Below are 25,416 nucleotides of genomic sequence, written 5' to 3'. Positions count from 1 at the left end.
TTGGGTTCAATCTCACTGGAGACATGCTGCAGCTGGGAAACAGGGAGGTCAGCTTAGCCCATGCTCACAAAACCAAACACATAAAAGGAGTATGGAGCATTTTGTATGTTCGCCTCCTTTTAAGACTGCAGAACAAAGGGAAGAAGTTGGCACAGGCGTTCAGTGGGCTAACATTTTCTTCGCTCATGATACTGTGTTGTACAGGAAGTTTATATGCAGAAGCTCATGTCCTGGGCTGAACAGAACGTTTTCCAAACAGGTCCTGTATCCTTATAGCCTTCCCAGCCAAAAATCATGCAGGATGGGGACACTAAGCAGTGCTGATTATCTTCTCCTGAGCTCTGCTTAGGACAGTGAGATACTTGAAATAGCCCCAAAATGATTCTGCACAGCAAAGCAAAAGTATGAGTTTAACACTTGCTAGCGGATCTGCCATAGTTTGTCTAGACAGCCAATGTTGCAGTGGTTCTGTGGCACTATCTTTAGCACGAGTTAGCACATGCTAAAGCCAATTTTGCTCTTGTTCTTACCCCTTCGTAGTGGGGTACATCAGGACAAGCTACATTCACACCTTCATTTTGTGGTGAGATGTGCTTTCAGAGTACCAGAAATGGCAGTGCTGCCCTGTAGTTTAAGCATTAGTAATAGAAATGTTAAGGTAATGGCTGTCATAATACTCAATATGGCTGGGTGAAGAGAAAGGTGACAAGAAGTGAGGTTTAGGTAGCACATCCTCAGCCCTTCTGTGCCCTCTGCTCCAACATGACGGGGTACAATGCACTGCAGCGGGGCAGCCAGCCATTCACTCCTAAAGCCAGCACACAGCATTGTATCTGGAGCATGGACTGGTGGATTAATACTCACACTGGCAGAAGGGGACCCATTTTTTGAGAGAACCATATGACTCCATTCCTATACTGCTCCCACAGCCAAATCTAAGCCAGATGAGGAAGGGTGCTGTGTTGTGAGGAATCAAAGTGTCTGGAGGAGCTGGTCCTGCAAGCCCTACTCCTATGAGTAGATATGCTCAAAGTGATCTGTGTGGCTTCCTTTTGCCCCCTCTCCCAAAGTCGGAGAGAAGGGATAGCTGCTCTGGAATCACGTTAACTGGATAGGGGCTGCTCACACACGTCAGGGATCCCAGGACTGGGCTGCAGCTTGAGAGGCAACAAGCAGACTTAAGAGGAAAGCCCCTTCACGTATCAGGGGAGTAATTCTAATGGTAATTTTGAACTGTTTTTGTCTGTCTAACATTCCTTTTTAATCCCCATCCTGCCTGCCCCTTCCTTATGTAGGGTTACTTTAGTGATCCTTGGAATGTTTTTGACTTCCTCATCGTAATTGGCAGCATTATAGACGTCATTCTCAGTGAAACTAATGTGAGTATTACTCTACCCTCCCCAGGATACCACCACCTCCTCCTCCTCTGCTGTTCCTTCTCTCTTTCTCTCTTTTTTTCTCTTTCTTTGTTTGTTTTTTTTTCTGTTTTTTTTTTCCTCTAGTCATGCTTTTATTGAACTTGCCGTCGTCCTTCTCCTTCTCCCAGGGAAAAAAAAAGGAGGGGGGGAAATGCCTCCTTCTTTTTCACTTGTCATAGCTCGCCCCACAGCTGTGACTGGTGAAAGCGCACAGAGTTTGGGGTGTGTGTGCTTTTTTTCCCTCCAAAAGGTAGACATGCTTGAGTGTAACTTTCTGACTAACCAGGCTTTTGTTGATACCCTCCACCATGTGAAACGTTACAGAGGTTTGAGCAACCAATACTGTAGAGTGGTAAGAGACTATTTAATATGCCCACGTAACCTCTTTCTTTTCTTATTTTTTTTTTCCTCTTCTCTCCCTCTTTCATGCTTTTTTTTTGTTTTTTGATTTATTTTACTTTTTACTTTTTTCCCATCTTTTCTCCCTTTCCCTCTCTCTTTCCCTTCTTTCTCCCTCTCTCTCTCTCATTCTTTCTTTTTCTTCCTTTCTCTCTCTCTTTCTCTTTCTCTCCTTGGCTTCTCTGCCACATGCAGCACTATTTCTGTGATGCATGGAATACATTTGACGCCTTGATTGTTGTGGGTAGCATTGTTGATATAGCAATCACCGAGGTGAACGTAAGTAGCTGGCGTCTGTCCATGATCGTGCCTGCTCTAACATTCACTCATCTTTCCCGGGTTCTTTTTTTTTTTTCCCCTTCCCCTTTCCTCCTTTCTTTTGATTTTATTTTCAAAGCTTTTTTTTTTAGTTTTGAAGCTCTCTTTTTTGTTGTTTTTTTTTCTTTTATTATGTTTTAATTTTTGGAACGACTTAAAGGACTTTTTGACTGTTGCATCATTTTCTTCCCTTCATAATCCGCCTGGCATGAATTAAACTGTATAGCAGGAAAAGTGATGGGAAACGTGGAGTGTAAGTGAAAAAGCTATTTGTGCCATGGGAAGCTACTAGAATAGTCCCAGGCCAGCACTTTGGTCTACCCAGTGTTATGCTTTTCTTCCCATGGCAGTTCAATACTCTCCACCCCACAGAGAGCTAAAGGTCAGTTCTTTCGAGGTGGAACTGCGGGAACCAAACCAGGAATCCTCCTTGTGCCTCCTCAAACAGGCTGCCTCCAAAAGAAATAAAGACCAAACCATCTGTGATTCCATGATCTCTGTTCAGAGGAACCTGCTCCTAATGTTCAGTTTCTAATTTGAAAGAAAAGATAAAATAAAAACAAAGCAGGAAGCTCAAAGAAAAACAAAGTGCCAGGGTTTCAATCCAGGTTTTGGGTTTACAACCCAGTTTGCTTCATCTCACAAATTCCACCAGCACAATTAATACTGGTTGGTGCCCATCTCAGCAGACAGGTGAAGTATTGAATGAGCCACGGAGACTGAAATGAGCAGCTGGTGTTCAAGGAATAAAACACTTCAGGCAAACTTCTTCCTCTGTGTTTTTGGAGGTGGATGGCTATAGCATTACAGGATAGATAGATAAAGGGCAGGCAGGAAATGCACAGATTCCCACAAGAAAGACAACAAAGGACCACTAGGTTTACGAGCATGGACAAAAATTGCACTGCAAAATCAAGCTTAGAAAGGCCAGGAAAAAAAAAAAATTGAAAGAAAATTGCTGCAAATATGTTAATGAAGGCAAATCAATCATGTATTTTCAAAATCATGTAGCTGTTGAGTAAACATTCCAGCTTGGAATTGTGTACTGTAGAGGCAATCCATCACAAGCAGAAAAGTGACAGCAGAGTTTTCACTCAATACTGACTGTGTTTAGGGGAAAATGTAGGCAACACTTTGGAAAAAATAAAAATGCCTTACTTGGAACTTTCCAAACAAAATATCTAGGTTCTAGTTTAATTCCTGGTCAACACTTTCTTTTTCTTCCTTTGTTTTTTTCTGAAACAGGGACATTTATCCAAGTTGGAATATTTTGATTTAGAATAAATGAAATCTTTTAGTTAGTCTATTTTCTGTTCAGCTAGTCTATTTTCCTTGTCTTTGAAGAGACATTAACTTTTATTTTGCATCTGTTAAATGTGCTACTTTCTGGGCATACACCAAAAAAAATCTCCCAGAATGTTGTAAACCATTTTGGTTACCCTTTTACTAAAGAGATATTAGGAATGGACTGACTGTAGGCGGAAGTCACAATGATCAGGAAGCTGAAGTTGTTCATTTTGAGGAATAAAATTAAAGTCTTTTTTATGTCAGACTTCTCACAACAAACCTAAATGGGGATCCTGGCAATAGCCTTCAGATTGTGGAAAAGTTCAATTCTCATCCACAAAGGAAGAACTGTACATTGTGACAGAGGATGTAAGTACGTCCTCTGGAGATGAATTATGCTAAGCATCAACAAGACTTTCCTGACTGATGTATTTGGATCTGTACAGAAGTCTTCCAAGGAGAAAGGCAGGAAATTCTTGTGTTTCCATAAATAAATGGAGGTCTATCATAGTCAGAAGCCCTGTACTGGGGGGGAAATCTAGTGGATCCTTTTGAAGAAATTTACAGTAATGTCCTATAAATTAAAGAACTTTTTACATCAAGGGTTAAAACGCTTGATATACATCTCATTAAACTTTAGTCATCTGAGAGGAAGACGAATAGTCACCCAGGCCTCTTCTCACTGTTAGTGGAGTGAAACGCACACCTCCCCAAGCCAGCTGGTGCCTCCCTGTATGTGTCTATGACGGGAAAAATTAATTGCTCTTTGGATCTGCCCATCCAGTGACTAATGAGTGTCTAGGTTTGTTAGGTTTGTCTAGACACCCAGTTCTCAGACACTAAATTTAAGCGGGATAAATAACATTCATTCTCAGCATGTTGTCAAGCAGGTCACACTGCTGCTAATTGTGCTATGTTCTGATCTTCAGTCTCCAGGGCTATCCATACTGGGGTGCTTAACTACCATTGACAAGGCTCCCTCTCTTTTCCATTCCCTGGCTAAATTCGAGTTCATGTCAGCCAAGGACCAGAATCCCGTTTTTGGTTATAGAAGTCTATGAAAAATGAGGGTGTGCCTCTGTCCAAGCAACCATCACCTGTCTTAGTTGAGGAGGCAGCAGGAGTGGCCCTGACCCTTATAGTAAGGGTTATGAAGAGTATTGCACAATGGTCCCTCTGTTTCCTCTAAAGAATCCTTTCCTTCTATACAGTTTTTACAGACCTCTGCACACATCTTTTTGTTACCCGGCATGTTTAAATCTTCTCTTTTTATCTAGGCAAGTCCTTTGCTACTAGTTTCAAATGTTTGTTACTAAAAACTTGCACAGTCTTTTGATGCACTGATAAATGAGCAGCAGCTATGGATGAAATTTATTCTGAAATGTTCTGAAATCCCTTTGCACTTATAACCTGTATTGAATAAGAGAATGTTTTGTATGTTGGTTTGTCCTGTCGGATTCCCTTCCTGCTAGCAGCACTTGGTATGTTACATCTGTAGAAAATGGGCTTTGGAAGTAGCAGCCCATCTTGGACGGACAGTTGTCATCTTCCCAAGCAGTGTGAGGCAGTTTATCAGATATACTTCCCCCCTTCTCCTCAGGAGCTTGTTGCTTTCTTGCTGTTTGTGGGTTTGAGCAAACCCTGCCTTGTGTTTCTGTACAATGTCTTGTCTTGTTCCAAGAGACCTGGAATCTGAAAAAGGAAAAATAAATACTAAAATTCCAATAAACTCCACTAATTGGAGATGTTTAGCCTGGTCAGGTGCAGGTAAGATGTTTCTACCCAGCTCCCTAGAAGCTGAAGGACGTTTGTGGTAGGATCTTGGAACATGCTGCTCTTGGAGCTTACGGATAGTTTTCATTGTGGTCAGTTAGGGAAGATGTCGACACCTGGCACGGGTTAGTTTGATATGTGGCCATGGACAGATAAACCTGAAATCTCTGAGGTTCACCAGATGTTTGCATTCAGGGAAGCGTATCCAGCAGGTGCTGAGCTGCAATAGCTGTAGTTGTGGTGGGAACCCTGACTGGCAGGTTCCACAGTGTGTGTGTAGGTATGTGATTGCATCTGTGCAGCTCCCTGTGCTCTGGGTTGTTTTTTTTTCCTTTTGACAATTAGTTTTGTTTTCTGAAAAGGAATTTCACAGACCAAAACCTTCGTTATGATATACGTGAGTGTGCATGGGTGGGTCTTTGTGTGTGCACTCCACTAGGTGTAGTATATATTCCTGAACGCGTTTGGATGCCTGCGTATGGGCTTCGAATCCATGGGAGAGTGTACAGACATGAATCTGTGTATGAGAGAAAAAGAGTGTGTATGCAAGCATACATATTTCATACACATTAGTGTTGTTGAACTGTTGTTGCTGGAGACATATGGGTTGTTGTGTACGTAACTGAGCCTATGAATAAGTTTTCTGAGCCCATGTGGCTACCTAACTATGCAATTTGTCTGCTTATGGATGGGTGTTTCTATCTGAGACTTTCCTGTATGCAGGCATGTTCATCTGCATGCCTGTGTGTGAGTGTATACTTGCATGGCAAGCTCAGCATATTTTTGTTAGCATGCCTGTGCATTCAAAAACAGTGAGAAGGCATGTACTCGTGAGGTAGGCTCCCAGATCACCTTCAGCATTTCTGAGTCCTTTAGGAAACCACCATTTAAAACATCTCCATGGTGTGGAGGTACATCAAGTGGTAAGTCAAATTGCATTGCATTAGGCCCACTTGCTTGCTGCAACTTGGGAACATCTCCCAGGTGAGCCCCAGCAGCTCCACAGACACATGGAAAAGCAGCTCACACAACTGAGTGTAAAGGGCATGAGGCAGGTTAAAATCTGGTGGGTTTGGAAGCTTCAGAGAGAGGCACACTTTCTGCTAAATTCACTTCAAAATTGCCTTACATTTAAGCTGCATTTTCAGAGTTTTGCTTCTCAGTAAGTGAGAAAATAACTCCAAAAAACTTCTGAGAAAAAATGAAGATTCTCTCAAAATTTCTGGAAATAGTCAATGATTCTATGTTGGGCCCCTCTTAAGCCACTTTGTAATTATAGGGATTTAATCTGCTATTAAAAAAAGAGGGAGGCAGAGATCACATATAGAATCATAGAATACTTAGGGTTGGGAAGATCATCAAGTTCCACCCCCCCTGCCATGTGCAGGGACACCTCACACTAAGCTGTGTCACCCAAGGCTCTGTCCAACCTGGCCTTGAACGTATGCCATGTGTCAACTCTATTTAAGTGCTAATACCAAGAATTACTGTTGAGGAATAAGATGAAAGTGATGTAATATATGGTGACTAAGAGGTGGGGCCTATGGGTTGTATTCCTTGGACTTTGACTAGATACCTCCTTCTCCCCATCAGTAAATCGGAGATTGTTGTTATTCCCTATGTTAAGAAAGCACTGCCATCAGTGTTTACAAAACACTTTTAAGTGCCTCAGAAGAAACCATTAAGATGGTAAAGTTTACTACTATCTATTATAATAATAGGAAATGAAATGTTACAGGAGTTGAATAAAGCCCAGCAAATTTGGAATAGATCATCCCAGAAGTAGCTCCAATCACAGGCTTGCATTTGCTTCCTTTACACAGAGCACAGCCTGGAGCTGGGTGCCTGCTATCCCCTCCTCCAGGCAAAGAAAGTTGCTCATTACTATTTCTTGTGTTTTATCAAAGGGGGAAATTAAGTTATATTTGTGCTCTGTGCTATGGTGTCACTGGGAAAGATGCTAACGTAACTTCCTTCTTCTTGGAAGAGAAGTTGGAGAGAAAAGCTGACACCTGTCTGGTCCATAGGGTCCTTTTTTCTCCACCCTTTTCCCTGCCAGTGTCAGACCAAAGATGCGCTGTGGCTGAGTCTTCATTTGCCACCAAAGCAATACTTATAGCAATGCCCACTGCGCTGGATGAGTCCCTGGGGCTAGCTGAGAGGTTGGCCCATCCAACTGCAGTGGGCATTTCTTGGCGTGCAGATGTGTGAGTGTTACAGAGGCACGGTCAAGCGGCAGCATATGTGTCTCCAGAGGCAAAGGTACCAGTGACAGTGGGGATGTCATGGGTTTGATTTTGTCTGTCTTGAAAGGATGTTGGGGAGGGAGGGTTTATGCCTACTTGTGAGCCTATCAGCAAGGGCTTCTGCCAGTGCCTCTGAGTGTGTCTGCATGCGTGAGTACCTCTTCGTTCCTCAGCTATGTTTGGGAGTGATGAGGATGGCTGAGCAAAACCATCTGGACTGGTATCTATCTCACCTGTTCTGCTCAGTGACCGTACTTGAGTGTGTGTCTGAGTGTGTCTGTGAACATTGCAGGAGATACAGAGGAGGAGGACGAGTTACCTGTGACAGGTATGCATTGTGATACAGCAGATGTGACAAGCTGGGGGAGTGTGCATGGATAAGAGGTGAGAACTGTCAGAGACAGGGAATTAGTGACTTGCAGGCTTTTGTGAAATAATGGAGTATTTCCCTGTGTAAGTTGCCCTCCTGTTGCAGCAGTACAGGTTTTCCCAAGAGTGAGCATTGCAACTGGCTTAAGGATTAATGGAAACGGTGTGGTTTTTAATGGGAGAGATGACAGTAGGAGAAGAAAAGGGAAAATACAGTGTTGTGCCTGGTCTGATCCATGGTGGCATCTGGGAGACACAGGACCCAGGTGCTTCAGGAAGTAGCACCACTATGAAGAAGGTTAGAGAAGCCCAAAGCCCATCTTACTGCATTACTGCCCCTAGGAAATGTTGGTCGGGTCTGTTGTGCACAGGACTTCTGCGTAGTGGTTTGGTGTTTGTTAATCAGACATTCAGGAGAGCTGAGTACTTTGTATCTTGCCCTTCTGAAAGGTTTCCAAATTCTGGTACGAAGTCAGCAGGGGTTTGCATCTTGGTTGATTCCCGAGTACTGACGCAGTAAGGTCAGAGAGATACCAAAACATTCAGCTCCCAAGAATACTTGGAGACCTGTACAGTGGGTTCTCATTTAGTCTTCCTTTTGTTTCTGAAGTAAAGCAGCTCAGGCTTAAACCAGGCGCATGAGGCCTTTCCTTACAGTCATCTTGCTTTTGGTGTCAAGAGGCTTCATATGATTTGTCATGGGCTCCCGCTCCCATCCTTTGGAATATCTGACAGCCTATACTCAAGTCTCCCTCTCACCTTCTCCTGCACTTCCCCCTATTAACCCACCTCCTGCCTATCTTCCTTTTCTCCCTTGCTTTCCTCTCCCTCGTCTCCAGCCACACTAAACCTCACAAGTTCATTTTCACCCTCAATCAATGTGTCTGAAGGCAGAGAACCAGTGGCTTAAATCCTGCAGCCCTTTAGGCAGAACTGCCCTAGGGCACTTCACCTGCCCAAGGACTGGAGCGCTCAGCCCCTGAGACAGTCCTATACACACACCCCCCCCACAATGGGAGCAAGGATCAGTGGAAGGACGACATACATCTAGCCTGCACCTCAGTTGGGACTGGCATTCATCTCTGTCGCTGTGTCTGTCTCTGTGTCTCTGCCTGTCTGGTTCTCTCCGCTTCCATGCCCTTTGCTGCTCAGATTTTGGCCATCAGCTGCCACTGGACACAAATCTTTGCAATTCCTAGAACTTGCGAGTTCATTTACTCAAGCCTTCCGGAAGAGGCAGAAAACATCTCCCTCCGTCTCTCCTTCTCTCTCTTTCTTTCTCAAGTGCCGTCTGGGTAGCAGAGGCCTCCAAATTATGTAGCAAAGGGCTGGAGAAGCACAGTGGCTTCTTTTGACATCTTGTGTCGTCATACCCTTACTGCTGCCATCCTAGAAGTTGTGTGTAGTCCTGAGCTATCCCTTGTGTGCGTGTATATATCTGTATATATGACTTGGTTTCTTTTTGGAAAAAATAATGATAAAACTGATGGGGGGAGGGGTGGATTTCATTTCCTTTTTCTAGTATCTGGTGGTGTTTTTATCGCAAGAATAATAATCCAGGTAACGCACCACGGTGGCCCCAGCTTCTGTATGTGGGAAGCCACGTTGAAGCATGGTTGTGAGCTATAGCAGTGGAAAATGCTAGTGCTTTATTTTGCCTTTGGTGAACATCAGGAGAGCTGCCCTGAACTGTTCCCAAATTAGGCTTAGACCAATTTGAATTTGATCACTTCCCGTGCTTAATCAACAATTCTAGTGCATGTTTTTTACCTTCTGTTGTGAGAAAGAAGTATGGTAAGTCTATCTGACCACAACCATGTTTGAACAGGGTTATTTTGGTTTTATTTATGTATATTTTTGTCATGAAGATGGGGCCTCTTCTTTTTTTCTCTTTTGGCTTAAAAATGTTGGTATTCTGAGTGCGTTTCCAGAGTTCACAATGTGATTTGCTCATTCAAATAGGTGATTTTGGTAACTGCACAATTTTTTTCTGTAAGGAAATCTATATGAAATATGGAAAACAGAAAAAAGTGTATATTTATGCAGAAAAGGGGATAGTAAATGCAAATTACTCCTTCCTCATCTTACCTATTTGAGCTGTAACTGATGACTAGCAATATTAGCACCAGAAAGAAGAAAGCATGTAGCTCCCGCTTTGAAAGACTGTCCATACTCCCTAGTTTTGAGGAAATACCTCAAGACTGTGATTTCCACAGAACTACTTGTTATACTTGGCTTCCAACATTATTCAAGGTGCATAAAATAATCAGAATGTTTTACTGCAGGGGAGATTTAAGAGTAGCCTAAAAGTAATTTTGCCTTACTGGATAAATTTAACCATGCACATTCTAGTTGATTAAAATACAAGAAATTGAAGATAAAGAATACAGAACAAATTCATAAAAGCTAATTGTAAAAGCAGCAAAAAGAAAGTTAGATAGCCCTATAGCTATAAGACTTGATGCACAAACCTGTCTGGAGTCCTTCTGAGTGAAAATGTTTAGAGCTGTCTCTAAAATGGTGGGGCACAGCATCTCACTGATTTTACTGAGGAGTGGATAGTGTTTAAAATTACTGCAGGCTTTTACATACCCAAAACTTTGGTAGGTTTTAAGGCTTTTAGAGAAGAGTCCTGTTTTCTTATTTGACCATAAACTATTGTTACAATAACAATAATAGCTAATAGTAGGAATACAAACTACTACAGGCCTTGTCCTGTGTTGGTTCATGGGTAAAATAAGTGTGTGATGTAAATTTCAGTATAAAGAGCTCTTTAGAAAGCCTACAACCAGATTTTTTTGACCAGTATTTTATTTTTCTTGTCATTTTTCTATCACGTAACTCTCAAAGACAAAAAAAAAACCCAGCCACTACATTATTCTGGCATCAACATTTGTGCTATAATATACTTCTATTTCATTTTCCTTATAATGTCAATGTTTTTTCACAAACCTAGTTAAAACGCTCAAAAGAAAAAATAATAAAAAGTGTTAGAACTACCCCAAGCTGGTTATATTTTCCATTGGCTTGCTAGCCAGGATAAATCATTCCTTTTGCCTAGCAAAAGCTTCTTTTCACTTTCCCTGAACTCTAATAGAGATTGTATCTTTATATGAATCCATAGAAAAATCCCTCGCTGACTCCTTAGATCATCTCAGAACATACTAATGTTAATTAATGATAGCTTTCTAAGCACAGTAAGTTAGATGGTCAAAAAAAAGTGCTCGAGTGAGTTCAAATCCAGCTAGTTCTGTCATTTAAGGCAATTCCTTGAAGCACTGAACGATGTTCTCTGGCATTTAATTCTCCTTTTTCTAAGACCTACTTTGCTGAGAATACCCAAGGAATTTTCCAATGTCGCTGTTCTCCGCCCACAGATTGCAGTAATAAAGGGTGCACAATCCCCTGTATTTCACTCATTCAGTTTTGCTTCTGTTCCTCATCCAAATTACAAGAGCTTTTAACACTGACCCTCCAAGACCTCATTGCGTGCACCATCTCATACTATTATGCATATTTAGAGTCTGCTAACTGGTTCCAGATTGCACTGTCAGTTGCAATGAAAGTAATGAAGGTGATGGAAGAAGGCAAGACATACACAAGTATTTTACTTGTTTTCCTTTTTAACTTTCTCTGTTCCCCCATCTTCTTATCCCCAGTGACTTTCTCCAAGTTTTGCTGAAATCTTGGATAGTAGAGATCATGTTTCCCATTCTCAGGATCACTAGAAGTAGTTTTCAGTAAGGCAGTTATTAGTTCCCCTCTACCTCATGTATGGGTGATCTTTCCTGTTTGTCTCCAGCCAAGATGTCATCAGTCCAGGGAAAAGGCTGCTTCCCTTTGAGAAGGTTTTTGTGCCAAGCATTTGGCAACAGTTCAGCATGGTGATGGGTACCATTCTGCAAACCCAAATGCACAGACTATCAGAATTTTTGAGGTTCCCACTCAATAAAGACCTGTCTGGGGGGGGTTTTGCTGGTAGGCAAGGAATGTGGCCTTCCAACCAGATTTCTGCTTGAAGGTAAACACATACAAACTAATTTTACCCTTTCAAATACAGTCAGTGTAGCACCTTCATTTAGCTTCTCTCCTGCTCCCTCTGCCCTCATATGTATCAGCCAGGGAAACATAAGGGGTTTTTCTATTTCTCACTAGACAACTGTTTTTAAAATGGCTGTGCTCTTACCTTCTCTCACTGGTCTGTTCTTTGTGGAGGCTCTCTGGCACAACATGCCAACAAAATGACTTCTGCTTCATATACCTTCATAGGCATCTGCTAAATGGGACCCATTCCCTGCTGCATCCGGATGACCTTGCTGTAGAGACTGGATTGCTGCTTATGGTTAGCTGATTTATGGCCAAAAATGTCCTGGCTCTAATTGCTAGTAAAACTGTTGGAGAGTAATGGGACATTGCAACTGGTCACGTCCCAGTTATTCTCTCAAAATCCACTTTTGAACAGAGATACCAGTCAGTGGTGCTGTCTGCTGAGCCTTATCTGACTGACTGGAGAATATCTATCTCACCCAAATCAAGTGACAGCTTTTCCTAAGCTGAACAGACACTAAGGCAAAGATGCCTCAGCAGTAAAGAAATACTTGTTAATAGAAAGGATCTAAAACAAATTAATATTTAGGGCTAGGGGATTTGAGGCTCAGCTGTTTGCACAGAGGTGAACATAGTAAATCACACACAGCGAGCAGTAAATGTCACCCAAACTGTCCCTACTATTTTGTTTTAACCAAAGAATTCATCAGCTCAATAAGAATTTATTTTTGGGAAGAGGTATAGACCAAAAAAACCCTGTTTCTCAATAGCTTTCTAACAGGTATCTGTAGTTACATATGACCACCTCTAACTTGCTGTGATAATGCTGTGATTGGCATTCCAATCCCAGAATAGCTCATAGGCTTTATTGTATCTCATATTAACATACAGAAATCTAGTATGACTTTGTAGGCTGCACTCTTCTTGGAAACCTTCTGCATCAACATTAAATAACCTTCTATTTTAAAAGGCAATGAAAAGACACAGCCTGGGAATTAAATAATAACTGCTACAGATCTCAAATTAAATGATCCATAACAAACTCTCTTTTTGGGCTTCTGGTATCTCTGGCTACCCTCCCTTCAGGAAATATTCATTACCCCAAATTAACAGGGCCTGCTAGTTCACCTGAACCTACTTTCTCCTGCAACCCACAGTCCTGTTGCATTTGAACAAAGGTGAATTGGGTTTTCGCCTGTTTCCAATGGCATTTGCAGTTTCTTTCAGCACCTTCATCAAAGCATAAGATGGCTCCTTCATCTTCACTCTGTCCCAAACCCTTTGGTCTTGCCAAGGGAAGGATCCTGGCACCTGCATGCAGTCTTTGAGCTGGTGGATTGCCTGCCTTCCTCCCTGGAAAAACCTGCTCATGATCTAATCTCCATCTGGCTGCATTAGTTCCCAGAAGAGAGGTTATTTTGCTGCAGACCATAAGCCTGCTTCTGACCTTAACACCACCAGCGTGATTCCCCATCAGTTATACAGGAGTTGCAAAAATGCTGCTGAAGCTTCCTTCTGGATTCATGTGCTCCTGCCAACCACATCACAGTAAATCCTTCATACTGAGCTCCCAGCAGACCTCTTCATCGATGGAGTCCAAAGGTCTCCAGCCTCCTTTCTGCCCTATGCAGGTGAGACTGTCCAGAGAAGCCCCAGTAACACTAATACACAGAGGATACCAAGTTTCAGTCTGTTCTTCATTTTATCTTCTTCCTTATCCTTTTCCTACACCATGGAATCCTATTAGCTAATTAATAAGCAATTAACATAGCTGTAGAAGCACTCAAATGCTCAGTGCACTGAAGACAAGCACAGCCATGACAGAAGAAGGAGATGCTTCTAGGAGTTTACATAATTCCTCAAATCATCAGCCCCCAGGGAAGACAAAGTCAGTAGGTGTTACTCACCCTCTCAGTACTAATGGGGTGTTGCAAGGTGTTGGAGATAAGGAAAGCCTCTGCCTACCTATGGCTCAGGAAATTCATCTTAGAGAAAAACTCTGCTGCCATTATAATTTCCAAGATAGGCTGTGGGATCTTACAAGAAATGGAAAAATCAATACCTTATACAACAAACATCGTGTTTTTAAAGTAACCAAGACTGGTATGAATGCTTTAAACAGTCCCTTTCTTCTTTTTCATTTCAAGACCAAAATCAACAGTATGGTCTTAACACACAAGAACCTTAGCAGGCCAGCCTGTGTCAGAGACCATCTCCCTATTTGCAGCCTTCCAGAGCAGCGGTGCTTTCACAACACTGCTACAGATAGGAAGCCAAGATGGTTGATTCATTTGGGTTTTTGGGGTGGGAGAACCTGGATATGAAAAGAACTGCCATTTGGAGTGAGTTAAAATCAGATATAGGCTGTGTTTTTTCTGGAAAACCAGACTCCCTCTGTCCCTCCCAGCCAATGAAAAGAAAAAAAAGAATAATAAGGATCAACGTAAGAGAGAACATAAATCTTCCTAAAGAGGTGGAGGAAAATGAGACTGCGCTTTCCAGCACAGTGACAATTACACTGCTGGGTTTAGTGTTTAAAAGCCATATTAACTTCATCGTAGGAAAGGCAGTGAGGCACACTGGACTACTTAGAGACAGTAATGAAGAAAGCATTGGAACGGATGATAATAGAGCTGAGCTGGAGAACTGGGAACTCTAAACTTCCGCTCTTGTGCTCTCTCTGTGTTGCTCAGTGGTCTGGTCTGTTACCAGGGTCATCCTTCTTAGTCTGCTTTTGGCTGGGACAGCCTGATTACCTCCTCTGGGATCCCTTGCTCTGTTGATCAAGAATTGGTCAAGTGAAAATGCAAGTTGAATGAAGGAAGTCCACATACAGCTTCTGGCAGAGTTGTCCAAATCAGAAAAAAAACTCTCATCCACTGATACTCAAACAAGAAAATCCCTAAAATCACTCCACCTGTGAAACAAAAGTTCCTGCACACAAGTAGCCTTTCAGTGTTAATTTTCATGCCTTGGTTTATCTTCATAGCCTTCCTATAAGGATGTTCTAGGGCTTTTTTTGGCTACATGCCCTACAAAACACAATAAAACACAGGCAAGCTGCCCCTGCCTCCCATGGTCAGACAAGTATTTGTACCTGAAGATAGTGTTTAATATGTATTTGCTTTTTAGGAGCCCCCTAGGCTTGATTACTGTAAGACTTGAACTTATCATTTACCCAGAGTTAATGAGAAGGATTATTAAAACATCCTGAAAATTACAAATAATTTGCATAGAAATACTCTACCAATTCTTCTGCTTTTCTGAAAGTCAGGGAAAAAAATAGAGCTTTCCGCCGTGTAAAAACTGACTCTTTCATTAATTGTCCAGTAACTGTCAAGCTAGGGTAATCTGCATAACCAAATTAAAGCAATTGGCTTGCCTTATATTTACCTTAAGCACTTAGAACTGTAAGATAACTGTCTGACAATTTCATGGATAGAGATATATATATGTATGAAATTAATTAATAAGCTATTCAAATTTGTGTGATTTGCATATTTGAAGCTAATTAGAAAAGCAAACTCTAGAATTTCACAATCTTAGAATATACGAAATGAAGGCAAAAAACGATAGCTGCAGGACTCATTTGCTTTAAAAGTTACCTTGATCTTATTAAATGCATTTGAAATAGGCTTTTTTGCATACAGTTATGCTAATGTTTCCTCCAAGATCTGAGATCATGTGGAATCTATGTGAAGTATAAGTGCCTATGTATTGCATTTGTATGAGCTGACACTTGATGTGTGTTGATCCACATGAGTTAGTGCAGGCAGAAATGTAATGGCAAACTCCATTGCAGCTGTCACATTTTTTATAATTCCCTGTATTACAACAAATAAACTTTTAATTCCATAGTCCAAGAGGTTTCAGCCTCATAGAATCATAGAATAGTTAGGGTTGGAAAGGACCTTAAGATTATCTAGTTCCATCTTCTGCAGATCTGTCTGAGGATTAACATATTACACTGCAGTGAAACAACTCGGGACTTTTTCCAGGAAAATCAGCAAGGTGTTCACCATTTATCCCAGTAAAAGCAGTATCATACACCATGATTCCCATGGCACCCGTTCCTAATAGGCATTAAAACCAAACTCCAATTTATGAAAATAGTCAAAAAAGCCTCTGGTGCTTCACCCAGATCAGAGCTATAGGAAGGCTTGATTTTTTGTTTCAGAAAAGCCCCTGGTACCTTTTTTTTTGTGGTTTAAGGTACAATAAATTTTTTAAATTGAAAAAAATTCAGTAAGATTTCATTCCAACAGAAATAATTTAGGAAAAGCAAGGCATTTGCTTAAGTAACGTAAAACCAGTTTAATCTGGGATTTATTTTTTTATAGTTATATAATATTTCTAATGGAGCTGAAAACTCAAGTTGAAATGTGCGAGGAAAAAATGTGAGATTTCTATCTCAGATTTCAGAAATGCTTTTTTCAAAATTGACATGTCCCCACAGAACATTTCACTTTCAGCATCAGCATTTTTCTAACAGAAAACATTTTTGTAGGGAAAAAAATAAATAAAATCTGGCTAGTTTTGCTCAAAATATTCCCAGCATTTCTCAAAGAACTGTACGCTTAATGAAAGAATGCAGAGTTTGAGCAACTTCTCTGGCTATTATTACTATTGTTATTGTTATCCTGCTAATAGTTTGATTTCACCATAAGGTTAGGGGAATTTGAATTGTGCTATCTGCAATCCAGCAGTATTCCCCGTCAGAGAAACAGCAGATACATTTCTGCCTGCTTTTACAATAACTTCACAGACTTTGGTGGCAGGTGGATGATCTCTAGAGTTCTTGTGATTAAAACCACACACAGCAGTGGCAGACGGATGAGTCTGGAAGGGGTTGTGGTAACTCCCCAGCGTAACAGCAGACTATTACCTGCCAGCAGCCAGGTTGATTTGAAACCCTGACTTTTTCCAGCTCTCCACAAAGCCTTGTGTTACTCAGCTAGCCTCTTGAGGTCACTTTAGACTTTCGACAGGGGAGAGGCATGTCTTCTCTTTTATCATGTCTCTATGGCACTGATAAATTCTAAATCTCTTTTTCTCTTATACAGTGGTAAATTCTTGTTCTTGAAGCTCGGGTCCTTACAGATCCCATCCTAGTATGATCCACATGTGTGAAAGAAAAATCTCCAGAACAGTAATGCTGTGGGCTTGCTGCTGCCCTATTCGTGCGCTCTACATCCAGCAGTGGCCAAGCAGCTGAAACAGCCCTTCAGTTCTTTCTCACTCCCTGTAGCAACAAAACCAAATCACTGTTGCTCATCAGGTATCACTCAATGGAACTGCTTTTAATCTCCCTCAAAATCTTATCTGTGTTTGTACAATGAGTTCATTTTCACTGAGTGGTTCTTTTCACCCTTCATTTTGTGTCCGAGAAGGTCACAGATGCAGCATGGTTAACGTAGGCAGGACTCTTGGATGACCTCTAGATACAAAGAACTTGAGCTAGAAAAGACTGATATTCTAGAACTGAAAAGGAGCTACACAGCCCTGCAGCCTGCTCTGCTCAGGTGGACTCCACAGTGCAGATTCTCAGAAGCATCCTTCCAGCAATGAGTAGAAAAAGGCAAGAAGGCAACACCTGTCACCCCTTTCCTCATGGAATAAGGCTAACAGACTAATGGACAAGTTTCCAGCAGATAAGGAATACTCATAGGTAGCTTCATTCTCCAAATGTCAACAGCTATCAAGGAAATAGCAGACATCCATCACCAACAACCAACTACTGCAAGTGGTCTCCAAAGATCTTCATCCACAAGCCATATTTTCCTTAGTGGAGATATGCCATTATGGATTGTTTGTCACAAAAGGCAACACAAGCATCTGATAATTTGTTTTCTTGAGAAATATGAAGATACTCTGTCATATCATGGTGCCAAAGTCTCAGAGATTTCCTTATATCTTTTCAAACCTAGGGCTAACAGGCAAAATTAGAAGGCTGCCATTGTACCACTGCATTGGCTAAGACAAGCCTGACTTACAAAGCAATAACAACACTGAGCATTTGGCTGCTTAAATGTTGCCCAGATCAAGCCAGGCCAAAGTTCGTCACAACATAAAGGTTGAATTCTGTCTTGCAAAAGGAGATTCCTCCCATTGGATGGAAGAAACCTTGTTGGAAGGTAAAAAAGTTATCAGCAAGGAAGTTTTACTCCTCAAACATCAGACAAAAATCCATTTGGACTTCCTAGCAAAGACTGGATCCACTGAAGGAGCCGAACTCATCATCTTCAGTGTGTCCTGTGGTGTAAAAAAAAAATTACTACCATCACAGTGCTGGTAATGGGAATGCCACCTGCCCATACCATCATTTCAGTATCTCATTTAAGTATCTCTCTAATGAACAAACCTGTCTTCTTTCCCAGAGACTTCCTTACCTGGGATCCTGAATTCATGACGGGTATAAACTGTGCCTTTCACTTTTGTGCCTGTAGGGACTTCAAGGACGCACACAGATTAAAGCAATGTGTCTGTTTAAAATGTTGGTGCTCTGGTACACATTTAACATAGTTAAATGAGAAAATACGCAGGCAACAATATTCCAGGGAGCTTTTCAGACGTGCTTCAGGGTTCCCTCAGTCTTTATCCTACTGAATCTTTACTTTGGCTTCTAGAATTGGCTTTTCTGTTTCTTGACCTCTTCTGCTCCTTAGTGTCTCTATTACCTTTTTAAATATGGTGACATCAAGAGAAAATACATAAATAAATTGCCCAAGCACTTTCACTGCCTTCATTCCCATTTAGTGTCTTTGCACAGAAGCATCCTGCCTCAGGTTTTTCTCTTCCCACTTTGAGCAGGCTTCATTCTACATCACTCTTAATATATCCCTGGACTTGTTTGCGATTTATGCTTCAGGTCCATCTTGTATGATGGAAATTGCACAGAGCAGCATCTCCTGACTGATCTCACTGTTACTGTTGTTTCCCTTTCTTATTCAGTTATGTGCATGCTACTTGTGCCCCAAACGACAAGAGCAGGGTAGGATACTTGAAGTTTCTTTGCAGGTTATAACACATGCAGAAGAGATGGCTGCAATAAAACAGGGTACAGCGAAGGCCACCTTCTGTTAAGAGGCATAGCTTCTCCAAACAGTCTTTCAAAGACATCAAACAGATGAGGATTTGCTTTTACACATTGTTCTGAGGTTTGTAGAAATTAAATCCTGACACTGGCTTTAATTATCATAGAATCATAGAATTGTTAGGGTTGGAAAGGACCTTAAGATCATCTAGTTCCCACCCCCCTACCCATCACTATGCCTCCATCCTTGTGAACTGATGCGACTTCTACCTTCTCAGGTGCTGAGTGCCTGTCCTTGTCCTAAAATTGGCATACTCACATCACTTGCAAGGTTGAAGATTCTTAGAAAATCTAGAAATAACTCTCTCTGCTCTATAGTTAGGAATGGCCACACTTCAAAGTCACAGTAACAGGTTCTCAGGTATCTGTGCTCAGGTCCATATGGTGACCTTTAAGCACAAGTGGAAAATGGTGGGATTTGGCTCCTCTATGAAACCTTTCTGGACATCAGAAAATGTATTCAGCAACCCACACCTGGGGGTTGATTTCCCCCTCATATACTCATGCACAAACTACAGTATGCACAAGCATATCAGGAACCTCAGCCCACAGTGCTACAGTTCAAACAATTGCCACTTGCCAGCATTAACAGAAACTTTCCTGTGCTGCTTTTTAGCCTTTACTGTAAGTAGTGATATAATGTGCTATTTGACCCCATCTTAAAACACAAGCCAGGTAGCTCAGGGAATGAGAGAGGAGTAAATCAACCTCTACTTCACTTTCTTAGAAGTGCCAAAGATGCTCAGAACATTTGGTTTCTAGTTTTTCAAGGTGATGCCAAGTCCTTCAAGTTGAGCATCCCATATTGACAGTGGCTTATATAGTCATATCTTTTTATACAGATTTTTATACTCTGTTACGTTACTGATATCCGCACTTTCTGATTAAATACTAACAATATCAAAATGACAATTAAGGTATAATGTTCCACAGTAACTTACATGGCCTCTTCAGCCAGTCAGCCACAGATACACCTGCACTGTCAGCCAGGAAGGATGGAGAATCATGAAAGGTGCTGAAAGTTTTTGGGCTTCCTTCAGTGAGTTTGAAGGGGCTTTGTACCCTCTATCAGGAACACAGCAACTAGCAGAATAAAGGTCCTTCTATCGCTAGAAAAGATGATTTGCAAAACTAGAAAGAGGAAGGGGGATGGGACAGAGAAACTGCTGGAAAGGAGATGTTTGCCCAGCAACACAAAATCAAAATCTATGCCTGGTCTGTAAGAAATGCCTCTGTGGGCACCGCTCCTTTATTTGGTATTCAAGTCAAGTTTTGCCTGTATGTGATCTGAAAACACAAGAGCAAACACATGAAAGAGGAGGATAAAAGCAATGAAATCTGACACTACCAAACCAATGTGTTAACCCAAAAGACTGTTACACGATTAGGTGTACCTTGGGTTTTCAATTGTTCTCATTTGCCTGTATCACCAAATAGGCTGTGCATCCAAACTAGGTTTTATTTAGGTAATACAATACCCATTTTGGTTACTGCACTGTCCTTGGAGAGCAGGAGCACACTGCAGGAGCCCTCTGTGGCACTAGAGCTAAATTCTGCCATTGCAGAACAAATACATCAGTTTCAGCTTTGCTAATGTGATCACAGGAAGTAATAACAGACAGGTTTGTCATATGGTAGAGGTTAGGCTGAACGATTATTTTGCTATTGAAATGAAGGACTCCTGATAAAGCTGGTTTTATTTAATTTTCAATTCTGCTTCTTACACCTAAGGGTATTTGCAGCCTTGGTGATTTTAGAATTGTTCTCAGTATTGGATATGGCCCCAGAAGTTAATCAAGGAACATCAGGTTGAGTGTTTGCAGCAACTAGACTCTTCCAGGCATGACCAGGGCTCAGCTCAGCTTGGCTTCCCGGGAAACATCCACTGGGTCCCTGGAGCTTTGCTGTGAGGCGGGTGAAGGTACAGAAAGATAACCAGCATTACCAACCCACTTTCCACAGCTGGTGGTGGGTGTTGTAGGGTTGCCAATTGTCAATTAGACTGTCCCAACCCAGAATTACATGTAAAGGAATGGGGATATATAAATAGCATTGCTTTAGCACTGGGGTATTATGGGCTTATAAATCAGACTGATGCACTAGAAGCTGGCTGGTCCCTGTGCAGACATGGCCTGGATCTGAGCTGGGGAGCTAAATCAGCCCTTGTATTGAACTTGATGGTAGTGACACAAGAAACATTTTAACAATATCCGTGCCTCCACTGCCTGGATACCAGGATGTCTAGCACTCAAGAGATACTAGGTGCGATCCACATGTGCTGGTAGTGGATACAGCTTCCATCAAATCCAGTGGGAGTTGGAGCCACTTCTTCCATGGCCAGCTTTGATCCTAGGGAATTAGCCCAGCCTCTTGTGCATTTCTTTCAAACTCCCATTTGCCCTCTTCTACCATTTTGTTGCTCCTGTGTTAGCCAAGACCTAGTTTACTAGGGCTCTTGATTGGAGATTTATTACAGCTTATTTCTGTCTGCCTTTCTTTAAAGCCAGCTGAACATACCCAATGCTCTTCCTCTATGGTAAGACCGAAAATACAGACCACCCTCCCAGCTTCTGTGACACTCTTTCTAACACACTCCTTTATTCTCTTCTCCGTGATCACGAGTTCTCTCTCCAAGCCCAGCCTAGTTATTTGTGCATGAAGCTGCCATGTCATGTATTGGTGTGAGTCTGGTGTTCACATGAGCTGTGAATATGCTGCACATGTGTATTTCTTGTGCATCCTGAGCTTTCCTTTGGTCAAGTTAACTGTCGTTCTGCCTTCTAATGAACCACCAAGAGAGAACTAGACCTGGTAAGATTTCTTGTTAGCAAGAACCTATGTCACTATCAATGTGATGCTGAATGAGTTTGCAATGTGACTTCATGTCCAGGCCTCCAAACTAGAAAGGATTGGGACTCTGAAGTTCCTCTGCAGGGAGATGACTCACTGTAACACTGGAGTTCGTACTTTGCATAAAAGAAGTCGTGCAGTTGTGCTCACAAACTCAGCTGCCTTGGTGTACAAGACAGTTCCCATAGCACCCCAGCAGAGCTGCAGTAACTCCAGCCTCTTGATTGATTGTCATTTTGCAGAACCTCCCTCCTCTGGCAAAGCTAAGTCTTCAGAAAGCTGGATGAAAATCAGGAGAAAGCAAGCAGGGCTACTCAAGCACCAGCTAATCTGTAGCCACCTAGTCTTAAAATGACTGTAATCTCCTGAGGCATCACTGAATGGTTTTGGCTGAGTGGTTTGATGCCAGTAAACTGCAGATGTGCGTCAGGGAGGAATTTGTTCTATTTTATCTGCTCTTTGGCCTTTGCCTACTCCATGACACTAGATAGACAGGGATAATTTTCTGCCTACAGTAGCTGCCTCTTCTCAGCAAGCAAAGTTGAAGGAATGCTGAAACCTCTGTCCAGACCCACATCCCAGAGTGCTGCCATCCAAAGGGCCAAGCTGACAAGAGCAGCAGCATGTAGAATAAGAAAATACTTTTTGGGGGGGTCTTAGGTCACAACCACAGCAGTACAGCTTGTCCACCCAACTTCTAAATTTGGATCTCAACTCTTTTTTATGTGGCATTGGAATTTACCTTCTTAGAGAAAGTGGAAGGGAGGCCATAGGACTTATGTAGGACTGGGAGAGTTGTGTGACCTTATAATTAGCCCTCTGGGACTGCAGTGTTGAGAGAATTGAATGCTATGACTTTTGGTTTCTTGGAGGCCACATTCCCTCCTTCACCTCAAAATAATTTCCTCCAATTCACTGAAGCCCCCAGCCTGTTGTCCAAGTCAGAAAATGAGAGTGATGTGAGAGGTAGGGAGCAGTCGGGCTTCTCCTTGACACAGCCTGTTCCCCTAACCTTTTTCACCTGGTTACTGCATGGGCAGCAAACAGGCAGTGAGCCTTTGCTGCAGACTGGAGGAGGCTACCCAAAACATCCACCAGTGATCCACACCACAGGTAGACAGACAAACTGCAGCTGGGGTGTAATTGTGAACTCCTGCACATAGTGCAAGCAGAGTTCACAAACACTAGCAAGCAGCTACTGACCCTGTGTACCCCCATGGCTGCCGGGGCCGACAGAGCTGAGCACTAATCTGCCCATCCTGGGTTGGAAACAGGAGCACGTACAGCGCAAAGGTACACATCCTCATCTGGTCATTTAATCCCATCTGGGCAACTCTATGCTTGGGGTTTTATCAGGAGTGGACAGGCAAGCAGCTGCTGTTTTCACTGCCTGATGACAGGAAATCCCAAGGGTCTGTTCTCTCTTGGTTTACACAGTGGTGAGTAGTTAACAGCGGGGTGATCTGCACTGTTTCTTCCTCCTAAATGTTGCTCTTTCAGTGGCATTTAGACTCAAAACTGTGGCCTTTGCAGCCTGGGTGGAGACAGAGAGGGGGTTTCTGCGCACTTTGCTCCATGGCAGGTCAAGTGGCAGGGTGACACTATTATCTCCCCCTGTGACATGAGGTCACATTCCCACAGTGCTGCTACTGGAAACCACTGGCTCCACAGGCTTCACACAGTATTTTAGGGGGTTAATGAACTGGTAAACACAGCATTTTCTGTGCCTCACTCCACTCGAGCTGGGAAGCCTCTTCACTGAGGCCCAGGTGAGCCTGCTGCCATGGCAGCACTCAGACAGATGTTGCCTTCACACACATGGAGGCTGAGGAATGTCAGAGCTGGTCGCAAGCCCAAGGGAAAATGCGTAGGGACAAAGCAGATGCTGGGAATAAAAAACAGGCCAGAGGAAAGACTATTTTAAAATGCTGCTCCTTGAACAGTAGCAGTGAAGCCAAAATAAAATGTCTTTAGAAAAACAAAAGTCAGTGCGCAGACTGTGGGAAATACAAAGGGGTCATGAGAAATGTAAAAGGCCCGAACGCACAGCAGCAGAACAAGCAGCCATGGTGCAGCCAGCCCCCTGAAGCATGGCCACAGCAGCAGCACAGCGATAGTGAAGCTGCCAGCGGTGCCAACAGCTGAGCAGGGGACAGCTCATGCTGTGCCCCCACGGGGTTTTGCACCCCAGAGCAGACCTGGGACCTGCTACTGTCTCCCCTAGAGCAAGCAGCACATGGCTGATGCCCAGCATCAGATTCTCCAGAACTGATGGCTGGTGTGTTTGCTGGGTAAAACATCTGAGACAGATCAAAAGAGAAAGTATCTTTCTCCTCCAGTACAATGACAAAGGAGAATTGCATCTTTCCAGTGTGAGGAGGAAATGTAATAGGGAGTTTTATAGCATAACATATCCTTAATCCCCAAAAGTCCAGGCAATATAAAGGGAGAGGCTGATGGCCTCAAAAGCCCCCACAGAGTAGCTCACCGCCCTGGGAGAGAGGGCAGGCTTGACCAGCCTCAGCCCATCTCTGGGGTGCCGGGGCAGTGCAAGCCCAGGGAGCGGTATCAGGACAAGGAACAGTGCAGTGAGCTCTTGGCGTAGCATCCTCTGTGGCCCAGGGCCCCCATTCCTCCTGTGCTGTTGTAACTCCTGCCTCTGTGCCAATGGCTTCCAGAACGCAGAGGAAAACTCTCGCATCTCAATCACCTTCTTCCGACTCTTCCGCGTGATGCGTCTTGTGAAGCTCCTGAGCCGAGGGGAGGGCATCCGGACGCTGCTTTGGACCTTCATCAAATCCTTCCAGGTATTCTTTCACTTATCTCTAAGTAAGACCTAATTCCTTTTTATTTCCCCTTGGTGACCTCTCGGAGAGGGATTTCACCCAAGTCCCTAAGCTCAAAGGCTGCTGGTCAGAGCTGTGTGCACCAGTGACAGGTTGCACGAATGACAGTCAAGTAAACGGGGCTTGCAGAGAATGACTGCCCGGTATGAATTCAATCTTTAAAGAATGAGTAATTACTTGAGACCTTCCTGAACAGCCTTGATAGTTCAGTTCAACTCAGTCACCACCTGCCTGCAACCCTTCAATCTCCTCTTTCTTTCTTTTTTTCTATTTTAGCTGTATTTTATATTTGTTGTTTTAAGTGAAATGCACAGCTATGGGGAAGGCCTGGGTCTCCATTAGGTTTTATTTAAGCATTGTTCTGATGATTTCCAGTGAGTATTAGAGGTGTGTGGCCCCCATGCTTTCATCCAGAACAATTTCACCTTTTTGGCCCTGGAAAAGATGCAAAGTTATTAAACTGGTGATTTTTCCCTGGAGGCAGGTTTCATTTCAGTGATATGTAAAGTGTGAGAATAGATAGGGGAAGACAAAGGAGACCAGACTGGATACGAATCATCACCTCTGGGGTAAAAGAAACACCAAGAGATAGCCATTTGCTAGAAAAACTGCTTCCATACCAGCCCCTAACCTAGCCATGTATAGAAAAATGGTAGTTACAGGTTAAACATAGCATATTCTTTCATTTTACAAGTACTTGACCTGGATTGACTGGGCCAGCACAACCTGGATGTTAGCTGGGGCAGGTCCGAAGGAAGCATCGGGGAAAG

At 42.7% G+C, this 25,416-nt stretch overlaps 1 protein-coding gene across 7 annotated transcripts in view; it reads left to right on the top strand.

Moving 5' to 3' along the window:
• Positions 1 to 25,416, top strand: part of CACNA1C (calcium voltage-gated channel subunit alpha1 C) — a 481,717-nt gene that overhangs the window by 427,523 nt on the left and 28,778 nt on the right. For 5 of the 7 annotated variants that reach the window (XM_057428119.1, XM_057428113.1, XM_057428114.1 and 2 more), the window contains 4 exons: positions 1,296 to 1,379; positions 2,013 to 2,096; positions 21,454 to 21,486; positions 24,479 to 24,607. In XM_057428119.1, the coding sequence (XP_057284102.1) occupies positions 1,296 to 1,379; positions 2,013 to 2,096; positions 21,454 to 21,486; positions 24,479 to 24,607 (330 nt within the window). The remainder of the gene's footprint in view (positions 1 to 1,295; positions 1,380 to 2,012; positions 2,097 to 21,453; positions 21,487 to 24,478; positions 24,608 to 25,416) is intronic. The other 2 variants (XM_057428115.1, XM_057428116.1) reach the window with 2 other exon arrangements.

The sequence above is a fragment of the Pezoporus wallicus genome, unplaced genomic scaffold (assembly GCF_028554395.1).
Source record: "Pezoporus wallicus isolate ANWC-B61680 ecotype Strahan unplaced genomic scaffold, APGP_CSIRO_Pwel_v1 contig_2908, whole genome shotgun sequence".
In the NCBI taxonomy this organism is placed as follows: domain Eukaryota; kingdom Metazoa; phylum Chordata; class Aves; order Psittaciformes; family Psittacidae; genus Pezoporus; species Pezoporus wallicus.
This window is presented reverse-complemented; position numbering and strand designations above follow the sequence as displayed.